Source organism: Uranotaenia lowii, chromosome 2, assembly GCF_029784155.1.
Source record: "Uranotaenia lowii strain MFRU-FL chromosome 2, ASM2978415v1, whole genome shotgun sequence".
Classification (NCBI taxonomy): Eukaryota; Metazoa; Arthropoda; class Insecta; order Diptera; family Culicidae; genus Uranotaenia; species Uranotaenia lowii.
Genome location: NC_073692.1, coordinates 82,806,071 through 82,818,242, shown reverse-complemented (window position 1 = coordinate 82,818,242; position 12,172 = coordinate 82,806,071). Strand labels below are relative to the sequence as shown.

The 12,172-nt window shown below is 35.8% G+C and overlaps 2 protein-coding genes across 2 annotated transcripts; one reads left to right on the top strand and one right to left on the bottom strand.

Moving 5' to 3' along the window:
- Nucleotides 1-3,643: 3,643 nt before the first annotated feature.
- LOC129747130 (transmembrane protein 242-like) lies at nucleotides 3,644-5,183 on the top strand. Its single transcript, XM_055741164.1, has 3 exons — nucleotides 3,644-3,813; nucleotides 3,875-4,113; nucleotides 4,957-5,183. Exons 1-3 carry the CDS (start codon nucleotides 3,735-3,737, stop codon nucleotides 5,092-5,094), a joined length of 456 nt encoding a protein of 151 aa, XP_055597139.1. The 5' UTR covers nucleotides 3,644-3,734; the 3' UTR covers nucleotides 5,095-5,183.
- On the bottom strand, nucleotides 5,085-8,329 carry LOC129747128 (inhibitor of nuclear factor kappa-B kinase subunit alpha-like). The gene is made up of 5 exons (XM_055741162.1): nucleotides 7,845-8,329; nucleotides 6,317-7,782; nucleotides 5,897-6,249; nucleotides 5,420-5,839; nucleotides 5,085-5,351 (listed from the first exon to the last, which is right to left on the bottom strand). Exons 1-5 carry the CDS (start codon nucleotides 7,966-7,968, stop codon nucleotides 5,309-5,311), a joined length of 2,406 nt encoding a protein of 801 aa, XP_055597137.1. The 5' UTR covers nucleotides 7,969-8,329; the 3' UTR covers nucleotides 5,085-5,308.
- Nucleotides 8,330-12,172: the final 3,843 nt, after the last annotated feature.

Sequence of the window (12,172 nt, the reverse complement as noted above, 5' to 3'; positions counted from 1 at the left end):
AATTCCAAAATCAAAATAGGAGCAACATTCTACACACACACACCTTCCAAAAGAGGGGTGTTCAGGTTTTTTAAATGCAAAATTGAAAGAAATACATCAAGTTGACATTAACCAAATCACCCTTTACTTTATTTTAAAACATTTTATTCATGCGAAAACTAAAGAATCACTTCTGTTTGCTGATTAAAATTTTAATATATGATATTGAATTTTCATTCAAATCTTATTCTAATTCGATTTTCCTATGTTTTTTCTCATTATCTCAAACTTCTTAAACATTAATTATTAATCAGTGAAATCGCGTCAAACAAAAAATTATAAATAAAAATTTAATGAAAACTTCAAATTTTACTTTGGACCTGTTATCTTGTTTCAACAAAGAATGCAAAATTTTGATTCTAAATTTCATCGAAACATGAAAACCCGTTTCAATAAAAAAAAAACGCCAAATTTGGAAAAGATACTGAATTTTTATTTTGACTTTGTTAACTATTCAGAATTTAACCTTCGAAACCAACATAAAATGAAGATTTCCATAACATCGAAATTTTGGTAACCTGATTGTGCACAATCCATGGAATCCTGTGTAAAAAATGGAATTAAAGCAAAAACAATTTGAAATTTGTGTTTAGATAAATTAGTTTCACACAAAGTCTGTATAGCCTTTTTTAGCTTTTTTTATAAAACTCGAAAGAAACGCATGATAAAAATTTAAATTTTATAAGACGCTGAATTCGATGGGAATCTAAAACCCAGATTTGTAAGTACGTACATATTTAGGTACCTATATGTAAACCAAAATCACACATATAATTTTCCTCTGAAAATATTTAATCATTTAGACAAGTGCTATACGCAAAGGCAGCAAACAGAAAGACATTTCACTACCCATTCGGAGGAGTGGTGAAAAGTAATATAAAAACCATAAAACGATTTGTCCTTCTGATTATACCGTCCACGTGGCAAGTGCAGCAAGTGCTTGGGTCCGGGACGGATCACTTCAGCCTTCAGCCGAGGGGTGAGCGAAAATCAAATATTTGCACCCTTGAAAACATCCTTGGGGTGCGCGAGGTTGAAGGGAAGCAAATTTCTCTTGCCGCTGCGCTCGACGGAGGGTGCAGGAAGGGTGACTTCATCCACGTGTTCGGTATCATATAGGCGGCAAGAGACATATCCGCAGCAGCAAACCTTGGTTGGTGCGGATGCTGTTAATCGATTGTTGTCTGGTTCGGTCACGCTTGTTTCCACCGTCTTTCAATATGCCATTTGTCATATTATGAAGTTATTATTGAAATGAAGAGTGATTAATGCGTTGGCAAATAATTGTCATCATGAAAAATACCCATTCCGTATTGGGATAGAAACCGACTTGGATGGATTAAGTCAGGTGGCTCTGGCTGGAATCTGGATTCAAAACTTAGAGATTGTAGATTCAGGATTACTAACTTCGAATTTTAAAAGTCAATTTTAAATTCTATTTTCTTAGTTCTTTATTTTGAATTCAAAATTTAAAATTAAAGATTCAGAATTCAGAAATTTACATGCAGAGTTCATAATTTATATTTTATTAATTTCAATGTCTGAGTTCTGAATGTCGAATTTTTATTACCCATTTCTCACATTAAATTCTGAAACTAGAATTAACGATCCTAGATTAAAAAGAAAACACAATCCAGAATTCAGAATTCAGAATTCAGAATTCAGAATTCAGAATTCTGGTTGGTCCGAAGTCTACATGTGGTGAACACGTATACTCCGGACGAAAGACAAAAAGAATTAGGAATTCAAAATTCAGAATTCAGAATTCAGAATTCAGAATTCAGAATTCAGAATTCTGAATATTGAATCTGAATATTCTTGAAGAATATTCGTTCTTCAAGAATATACATTTCACCGATATGCCGAAAAATAATTTACAAAAATAATTCAGAGTTCTGAATTCTGAATTCTGAATTCTGAATTCTGAATTTTGAATTCTGAATTCTTTTTGTAAATTATTTTTCGGCATATCGGTGAAATGTATATTCTTGAAGAACGAATATCAGAAAATGAAATTGATGAAGATGGATAGAAAAGTGAGAAGAAAATTTACAGATGTTGAAAAGAGCGAAAGAGCATTTTTTTTTCTGAATTCTGAATTCTGAATTCTGAATTCAGAATTCTGAATTCTGAATTCTGAATTCTGAATTCTGAATTCTGAATTCTGAATTCCGAATTCTGACTTCTGAATTCCGAATTCTGAATTCTGAAAACAGGCACGCACAATTCAATATTCATAACTCTGTTAACAGCATTCCAAACTCTGAATTCAGAATTCAAAATTCAGAATTAAAAGCTTGAATTCAGAATTAAAAAATTTGAATTTCATCATTCAGAATTCCGGCTTTAGTTTTCTAAATTCAGAGTTAAGAGCTCAGATCTAAGAATTCAGAACTCGAAATTAAGAATTAAAATTAAGAATTCAAGTTTGTCGATTCTGAACTCTGAATTCTGAATTCAGGCTTATTAATCCTAAACTCTGAATTTTGAGTTCTGAATTTAGAATTCAGTGTTGATAATTCCTATTTCCGATTTGTGCATTCTGAATTTTTGGATCAGAAAACAGACACGCACAATTCAATATTCATAACTCTGTTATCAGCTTTCCAAACTCTAAATTCAGAATTCAAAATTCAGAATTAAACATTTGAATTCAGAACTAAAAATTTGAATTTCATGATTCAGCATTCAGGCTTAAGATTTATTAATTCAGAGTTCAGAGCTCAGATCTAAGGATTCAGAACTCGAAATTAAGAATTAAAATTAAGAATTCAAGTTTGTCAATTCTGAACTCTGAATTCAGACTTATTAATCTTAAGCTCTGAATTTAGAATTCAGAGTTGACAATTCCTAATTCCGATTTTCATTATTGAATATTCAGAATTCTGAATTTTAATTTTTGAATTTCAAATTTTGAATTTTTAGTTCTGAACTCAGAACTCCGAATTCTGAACTTCAAATTTAGACTTTTGAACTCTAAATTCAGAATTCTTAGTCTAAATTCAGAATTAAGATTTCATAATTCGGAATTCAGAATTTAAAAATCAAAATTCAGAATTCACGAACTTTAATTCGAAAAGGTGTTTCATTCTCAGATATTAGATTTAGCAATTTTTAAATCTTTTATTTTTTTAATTCTGAATTCCATGTTCTGAATTCTTAATCCTGAATTTTAGAATCTAAAAGTCTGATTTCTGTGCTCTGAATTTAGAATTCCTAATTCTGAACTATGAATTTTGAATTTAGAGCACAGAGATTTAGAGTTATGAATTCTTAATTTGTAATACTGAATTCTGAATTTCATTTTCGGAGTTCGAGATGCCGAATTGAGAATTGTTAATTCATATTTCAGACCAGAACTCAAAATTCAGAATTTAGATTTTAATAAATTTAAACATGAAGCAGTTGTCATTTAACGATTGCAGCGCCATATGGCCTTTGGTGTTCGTTTTCAGAAACTTAAGCTTCTTCCTAGACACAAACCTTTCTTCTTGGACACTTTTCGGAATAAGACAAAAACATTGGGCCTGTTCATCGTTATTGTTCAACAATTTTTTCAACCTTTTTTTATCAAATCAAATCAAAGCAACCCGATCGCACTTTTAGGCTTTTGTTTACATCGTGTTATGTAAAGAAAAAGTAATATTTTTAATCAGTTTCTAGTCAGATCGTTTAGAGAAGTAAAAATCAAATCGATGGAAAATACGGACAATCTATCGCCCACGGTTCAGCGTCCAGTTCTGACCGAGGAGGAACGTAAGTTCCGCTTCCGAGGTAACGATATCTTTGCTATTTGTATTGATAACAAAAATTTCAACAAACTGATTCCTTCCAGCTGCCGCTTTCCTAGCCGGAGTAGCCGGCGCATCGGCCTTGGCCGGTTTCAGTAAAACCCTGATGTCGGCCAAAAAATCCGATCCGCAGTTTTTCGAGAAGGGTATCCAGGGCAGCATCGTGATGCAGGAAACCGGAGCCAGCTTGGCTATGAGGGCACTCGGATGGGGGACGCTGTATGCCGTTCTCGGGACCGGTGCCATTTGCTTCGGAGTTTGGAAGATGACCGGTGCAACGAACGTAAGTAGGCGTTGGGAATTTTATTGGTCGTATTTAGATTTCTACGCATACCCGATTTAATTCCGGAATCTCATGCACACAGTAGAACCCCGCTTATCCGGAATCGGGAGTGATACCACCTCGAATTACATGAAGTCGGTTAAAAACTGTATCCTTTTGCTCTGAGTTTGCCTATCATCTAGGCACATTGCTCGATTTTGTTGTGCTTTTTAATCAATGTTTCTCTACGAGTTTAGAGTTTAACCTCACAGAAAAACGTCGATTAAACAGTATTTTAATATTAAATCGTCATGATAAAACCAATAAAACACAGCTATACATTGTTTTGTATAAATGATTATGTACTTGATAATAACATTTGCTCATTTGCTCTTGTTTTGCATACCTTCCAGGAGCATAGCTTGATAAATGTGAAGATTTTGTATAAGTATATGAATCGGGTGGCTAGGATGAGCGGGATTTGTGTATTAAATACTTTTGGCTTTTATAAAATATGTTTGAAATAGTGGGAAAAGTAAAATTCAAATTTCTGCGAGTTAAAAACTGCTATTCTTTAAATGTCCTTTTCGATACGGTGTTCATAATGAGAATGATCAGAGTTGATCTTAGCCAATCTTGGCGGTTCATTGTCATACTGAATGACCCCTAAATGTTTGAAACGCTTGTAGTTCATGATTCCGATATCCTACGGAATTGTATTCGAATAAGGGTGTTTAAAGCATTCAATCCGACAAAACCATCTTATTACAGTCACAACTGATTTTTCTCTCTTAAATTCATCTTTAACGGTTGAAGAGCAATATTGCCTTTCAAATGTTCAAATGGATATTTTAACTGTTACAGATGAAAGAATTCCGCGAGTCTATGGGGAGCATTCTGCCGCGAATACCGAAAAACGATCCGCCCCGCAGCAGAACCGAATTCGAGGGACTGACCGATCTGATGCAGTATCTCTCCACGTGGGGGCAGGAGGACAAATAATTTTTTAAGGGCGCTAGTTTGCCTTTATTTAGATTTACTCATAGTTTTAAAAACATTTGAAATAAGAAAGAAGCGAATACACGTTTAAATGCTCACTTTCCTGCAGATAACGTAACGATATATCACATTCACTAATTATAGGAGAGACACTCATCCTAATGTAGGCACCGGTTGTTTTGACTTGATTCTTTTTACTGGAAAAGTGTTACACATTTTAGTCCATCAATTGGAAACCGTCCTTGATTAAATCTTCGGTTCTGAAAGGAAATAAGTAACAGATTTATGAATTTTAAGTGCCATTTTCGTTAAATGGAAACAAACTTACGTGAAAATTAACGATTGCGTTGCAGAAACAAGGGATTCAACGTCCGGGCCTTCTCCGAAGCAGAGTAAACTTTGGTTAACGTTTTCGGCTCCCAAAGAATTCGCCAGTGTAGTAACCGTGCCGCCCAAGTGAAATTTAGGTGCCCCTGGTAATGTATCGTTCCTTATGATGGAAGGTGTTGTTGCTTCTAGACTAGCCGGTCCCATTATACGTTCGATATCCGGAATTGTTTCCGGTTTAGAAACGCTGCTAAGCTGTTGTGCTCCACCAGACTCGGTATTGTGCAGAAAATTCCATATATTATCGTTGTGCTCCAGGGTCATTTTAGCGATTTCCCGTTTAAACTTTTCCGCGTGTTCAAGAGCTTTTTCCAACGCTTTTTGAATCTCTCTCATTTCTCGGCGAATGTCCACAAGTTGTCTGAAAAGAAAAGCAAATTAGTAAACTTGAATAAAAACATTTCACCAACAGACTAACTGTTGCAACTCCTTGAAGCCGTAATCTCTCAGGAGAATGTCCCGCTTCTTGAGACACTCGTAAACGGTTTGCAGCATTTCGATGTGCGATTTTTCGTGCGTGTTTTTCTCCAGAATTTGTGCCCTCGCGATTTCGTAACGGGCTTCCAGGTTTTTCTGCCCGTAATAATCCTGCTGATCGTAGCCAGCTTTCAATACCTGATGGCCAACTGCTTCTCGGCTTCGCTTCAAAACGGAATCGTAGCGCTTGGTGAGCTTATCGGCCACTTCTAGTAGTTTGGCTATCGAAGCTTCCATCCGGGTGCACCGTTCCTCCCAAAGTTTGAACGATTGTTCCAGTGTTGGAAATGCAATCTAGGTTATTCAAACGATATAAAATAAGATTAACTTCAATTCGCGATAGAAAGAATTTTTCACTTACCATTTTTGGTTTCAACTTGTCTTTGAAGTGGTTCAAACTCAGCTTGTGGTACTCCAAACCGCCACTTATGCCATAGGTGATTTTATTCATCCGACTCACCTCGTTCTTAAACTTCACAATTTCTTCGTTCAGCGTCAGGCCGTAATTTTTTATTCCATCCAGGGTCGTCACATAAACCAGCTGTTCGTTGCTGACGAAGTAGTGTGCATTGCAAATAAACTGTTTCAACATGTGCGGCTTCAATTTGACTTTGATGTTTTGGAAAACATCAGACACGCTACCGGGGATTGTCGGTTTTGCATCCTGTTGAATCATAAACCCTTGCTTGACGATGAATAGCATCGGTTTCTCGAAAAAGTTTGGCAAAAAGAGATCGATCGGTTTGGTAGTTTCTGTGATTTGGCCTATTTTTTGCTCCAGAGGGAGCACAAAATCAATACTGTCTCGCGGGATAGATGTTTGAAGCTCAATTTGTGCCTTCAGTTCATCCATGGTTGTATTTTCATCGATTTCGATGGTCAGAAACTTCAAATTGAACATGTTGAAAATGGTAAGGAATTTTTTCTGAAGGATAGTGTCAAGCAAAGTAAAAATTTTCAGCACTTGAACAGGCTGATCAACGTTGTCTGCGAACTTCACTTGTTTCATCTGTTGTTCGGTCAATTCTTTGGAACCGACCTCAAAAACGTAGCCCCTTTGCTTTGGATTCCATTCCAGTGCCAGCACTAACCATTTTTCCAAATTTTCTTTTAAACCACGGGAAATGTGATTCTCGTTAAACATTTCATTGTGATAAATGTAGTTCTCTCGATTGTCTTCAGTGATAGCAATGTTGGTGGATTTCTTCTGCTGGACGTGCATCATCCATTTAGCCACATTGGAATGGGGAACAAAAGGACGAATTCCGCAAACGATTTCAAATCCGATGATTCCCATAGACCAATAATCTACTGAGCAGTTGTATTTGTCGCAATAGATCAAATCCGGAGCAATGTATTCCACGGTTCCAACCAAACTTGCATTCAAACTCTGCTTGTCGAGTGCCTTGGCGTAACCCAAATCCGTCAACTTGTACACCGTGCGATCATTCTCTTTCTTGAGCACAATATTTTCGGGTTTTATATCACGATGAGTTATTTTTAGTCCGTGTAGGTAAGAAATCGCATTCCTCAACGACTGCAGAATCTCTCGAACTTCCGACTCGCGAAGCCCACTGCAATTCCCTACTTTATTGAGCACCCGTCTTAAGTCTCCACCCTCACAGTACTCCATACAAAGTATCGGAAGTTTACCGGGGGAGGTTTTCATAAGTTCCTTCATGAAACTTTCCGGTTGAATCTGTACCGTGCGGACAATGTTGTCATTTCGAACGGTATTGTTCATAAGGTGAACTTCATTGCGCCATCTTTCACAGTGTTTATCGGTCATTTCGCTTTTATCAAGCAGAACGTGAAACTTTTTTATCGCTGAAAAAAGCCTCAATATTAACACAATTAGAAAAAAAAACCATCCTCAATCCGATACTCACCGACCAGTTGCTTGGTTTTTGTGTTGCGCCATAGGCTGACCACTCCGAATCCACCGCTTCCGAGGCGCCTTTCCCGGCACCAGTCTCCAATGACCGGATTGTCGGTTTGAGCTTGGACTTGCATTCTGTGTGTTTTCTCCCGGATGAGTCACGCCCGACTGCGAAAAATTTCCACACTAGGTAATCGGAAAAATGGTTCCCGCTTTGCCTAATTATGACAAAAGCTCATCGAGAGGGAGAATTTTGATTCGCCGCTGCTGCTGCTACTGCTGATCTATTTTTAAAGTTGGTGCGCCAAATAAGCGGGCTCTAAACGTTGCTAACAAATAAACACTATCGCTCCGTATCCCGTTCGAAATCGGTGTGTGCAGTGCGTGAATTTCGTGAATAGGATAATATGCGATCTAATTTTGTGCAACCGCTGATGTTTACATTTTAATTTTGAAGTTTTGCTGTGTCCTCGTTCATCACCATCTAGCTGTTTTCATCTTCTTCATTCGTGTTTTGTTTTGCTGTAGTGAAAATTGAGAAAAAGAGTTAAAGCAATCGTAACAAAAATTACAGACATTTACGATAACGTAGGGGAGATGAGGGCATAACGAGCACCCGAGGCATAATGAGAACTACGCTTTTCTACGAAAGTGCGTATTTTCTTAAATAAATTTTCATGAGGATTTGTTTCGTACTTCCTATAGTATTAATTTTTCACAAAAAAAGGAATCTCCTTATCATCTTTACAGAGATATTTAAAAAAAACTAGCTTGGTTCTCAAGTTACGAAAATATTATAATTTTTGAGCACCACGAAATAAGCTCTTATGATCTTAAAATAACCTTGATCTATAATGTACGCACTGCAACATGATGTACACATTGTTTCTCAATTTTTACCATCAAAAAATTTTTGATTTTTCACTTTTATCAATTTTAAAACACGTTTTTACTTAAATTTGTTGACTAGAGGCATATAGAGCACCATATTATCGAGGCATAATGAGCATTTTCTGCCGTAGAATCTAGCAGCGAATTAAAATTGATTTATAGCGCCACACCTTGAATAGTTTTCATCCGACAATTTAGCCTATTGGTAAGGTGTCGGAGAGGTAATCAAAAGACTAGCGTTCAGGGATTGAAAATTAAGCTCATTTGAGCGAGCTTCATAGCTCTTTATTTCCATAGCTCCGCTTACAAAGCAATCGACGAAGCTCCTATCGTTTTTGTCTCCGGAGCTTCGTATTGCTAAGCTCTTATTTGGAAGAAACCTTAGCTCTTTTTTTCCCTCGTGAGCCCGTTAGCTCATGCCTCCAGAGGAGCTTGAGCTTGTTGGCTCAACCGATTCAAAATCGTTGAGCTTGTTTTCACTGCTGCTGTTCGAGCCAACGCCTGCTTTTTTGTGCACAAGTGAAGTAACTAATGGCGTATTTTTTTTTGATTCCGGATTTGGCTCTGGAACCGTCAGAATAAAAAAGCAAGTTTCGGGTTTCGAGTTATTCCATACGTAGGTGTGCGTGAGAACGAGCGCAATGTTTACATGCAGCTGTCATTTTGTCCTCCCTTCTGGATTCCTTCATTCGGTTCTTCACATCCGGATTGCCGTTTTTCGTGTCCGGATTGCACTGGACTGCAGAATAGTACGATTTTGCTTGGCTGAGAGGTTCAAAATCGCGGCAATAATCATTTGCCCGTTCATTATTTCAACTGTTTTGTTTTCAGCCAAAAACAGCTGTTTAATGTTTTGACAACAACGTTGAGAGTATTGGTGAGCTTCTCGCAAAACTGACTTTTTTCTCAGGGCGACTCCGTCCCTTTTTCGAGCGAACCTAGGTTGCCTCTCGAGCAATAAATGAGCACGATGACAGCAGTTAGAGCGAACCTAGGTTGCCCCTGGGTTGCCACCAGGTGAAAAAAAATACTCTATAATAAAAGGGCTTGTCGCATGGATTTTTAAAATAAATGTTGGACGGTTTTAATAATTAGTAAAAGTTACCAGCACTAGTAACTATGAAATAGTAAAATTTACAATTTTTCGGGAAAAACGCCAAATGAAAGGGCTTTTTGCGAGGATTATTAAAATCAATGTTAGGGAGTTCTAGTTACTAGTAAAAGTTACCAGCACTAGTAACTATGAAATAGTAAAATTTACAATTTTTCGGGAAAAACGCCAAATGAAAGGGCTTTTTGCGAGGATTATTAAAATCAATGTTAGAGAGTTTTAGTAACTAGTTAAAGTTGCCAGCACTAGTACATATGAAATAGTAAAATTTACAATTTTTCGGGTAAAACGCCAAATGAAAGGGCTTTTTGGGAGGATTATTAAAATCAATTTTAGAGAGTTCTAGTAACTAGTTAAAGTTACTAGCACTAGTAACTATGAAATAGTAAAATTTACAATATTTCGGGAAAAAAGCCAAATGAAAGGGCTTTTTGGGAGGATTATTAAAATCAATGTTAGAGAGTTCTAGTTTCTAGTTAAAGTTACCAGCACTAGTAACTATGAAATAGTAAAATTTACAATTTTTCGGGAAAAACGCCAAATGAAAGGGCTTTTTGGGAGGATTATTAAAATCAATGTTAGAGAGTTCTAGTTACTAGTTAAAGTTACCAGCACTAGTAACTATGAAATAGTAAAATTTACAATTTTTCGGGAAAAACGCCAAATGAAAGGGCTTTTTGGGAGGATAATTATAATCAATTTTAGAGAGTTCTAGTAACTAGTTAAAGTTACCAGCACTAGTAACTATGAAATAGTAAAATTTACAATTTTTCGGAAAAAACGCGAAATGAAAGGGCTTTTTGGGAGGATTATTAAAATCAATGTTAGAGAGTTCTAGTTACTAGTTAAAGTTACCAGCACTAGTAACTATGAAATAGTAAAATTTACAATTTTTCGGGAAAAACGCCAAATGAAAGGGCTTTTTGAGAGGATTATTAAAATCAATGTTAGAGAGTTCTAGTAACTAGTAAAAGTTACCAGCACTAGTAACTATGAAATAGTAAAATTTACAATTTTTCGGGTAAAACGCGAAATGAAAGGGCTTTTTGGGAGGATAATTATAATCAATTTTAGAGAGTTCTAGTAACTAGTTAAAGTTACCAGCACTAGTAACTATGAAATAGTAAAATTTACAATTTTTCGGGAAAAACGCGAAATGAAAGGGCTTTTTGGGAGGATTATTAAAATCAATGTTAGAGAGTTCTAGTAACTAGTTAAAGTTACCAGCACTAGTAACTATGAAATAGTAAAATTTACAATTTTTCGGGAAAAACGCCAAATGAAAGGGCTTTTTGGGAGGATTATTAAAATCAATGTTAGAGAGTTCTAGTAACTAGTTAAAGTTACCAGCACTAGTAACTATGAAATAGTAAAATTCACAATTTTTCGGGAAAAACGCCAAATGAAAGGGCTTTTTGAGAGGATTATTAAAATCAATGTTAGAGAGTTCTAGTAACTAGTAAAAGTTACCAGCACTAGTAACTATGAAATAGTAAAATTTACAATTTTTCGGGTAAAACGCGAAATGAAAGGGCTTTTTGGGAGGATAATTATAATCAATTTTAGAGAGTTCTAGTAACTAGTTAAAGTTACCAGCACTAGTAACTATGAAATAGTAAAATTTACAATTTTTCGGGAAAAACGCGAAATGAAAGGGCTTTTTGGGAGGATTATTAAAATCAATGTTAGAGAGTTCTAGTAACTAGTTAAAGTTACCAGCACTAGTAACTATGAAATAGTAAAATTTACAATTTTTCGGGAAAAACGCCAAATGAAAGGGCTTTTTGGGAGGATTATTAAAATCAATGTTAGAGAGTTCTAGTTACTAGTTAAAGTTACCAGCACTAGTAACTATGAAATAGTAAAATTTACAATATTTCGGGAAAAACGCCAAATGAAAGGGCTTTTTGGGAGGATTATTAAAATCAATTTTAGAGAGTTCTAGTAACTAGTTAAAGTTACCAGCACTAGTAACTATGAAATAGTAAAATTTACAATTTTTCGGGAAAAACGCGAAATGAAAGGGCTTTTTGGGAGGATTATTAAAATCAATGTTAGAGAGTTCTAGTAACTAGTTAAAGTTACCAGCACTAGTAACTATGAAATAGTAAAATTTACAATTTTTCGGGAAAAACGCCAAATGAAAGGGCTTTTTGAGAGGATTATTAAAATCAATGTTAGAGAGTTCTAGTAACTAGTAAAAGTTACCAGCACTAGTAACTATGAAATAGTAAAATTTACAATTTTTCGGGTAAAACGCGAAATGAAAGGGGTTTTTGGGAGGATAATTATAATCAATTTTAGAGAGTTCTAGTAACTAGTTAAAGTTACCAGCA

Bases quoted from the DNA above. Each gene is read 5' to 3' on its own strand.
- LOC129747128 (XM_055741162.1), bottom strand. From the start codon at position 7,968: ATGCAAGTCCAAGCTCAAACCGACAATCCGGTCATTGGAGACTGGTGC. The intron at 7,783-7,844 runs GTGAGTATCGGA...GGCTTTTTTCAG, and splicing joins AAAAACCAAGCAACTGGTCG to CGATAAAAAAGTTTCACGTT. The intron at 5,840-5,896 runs GTTAGTCTGTTG...TTTTCTTTTCAG, and splicing joins GGCTTCAAGGAGTTGCAACA to ACAACTTGTGGACATTCGCC.
- LOC129747130 (XM_055741164.1), top strand. From the start codon at position 3,735: ATGGAAAATACGGACAATCTATCGCCCACGGTTCAGCGTCCAGTTCTG. The intron at 3,814-3,874 runs GTAACGATATCT...GATTCCTTCCAG, and splicing joins ACGTAAGTTCCGCTTCCGAG to CTGCCGCTTTCCTAGCCGGA. The intron at 4,114-4,956 runs GTAAGTAGGCGT...TAACTGTTACAG, and splicing joins AGATGACCGGTGCAACGAAC to ATGAAAGAATTCCGCGAGTC.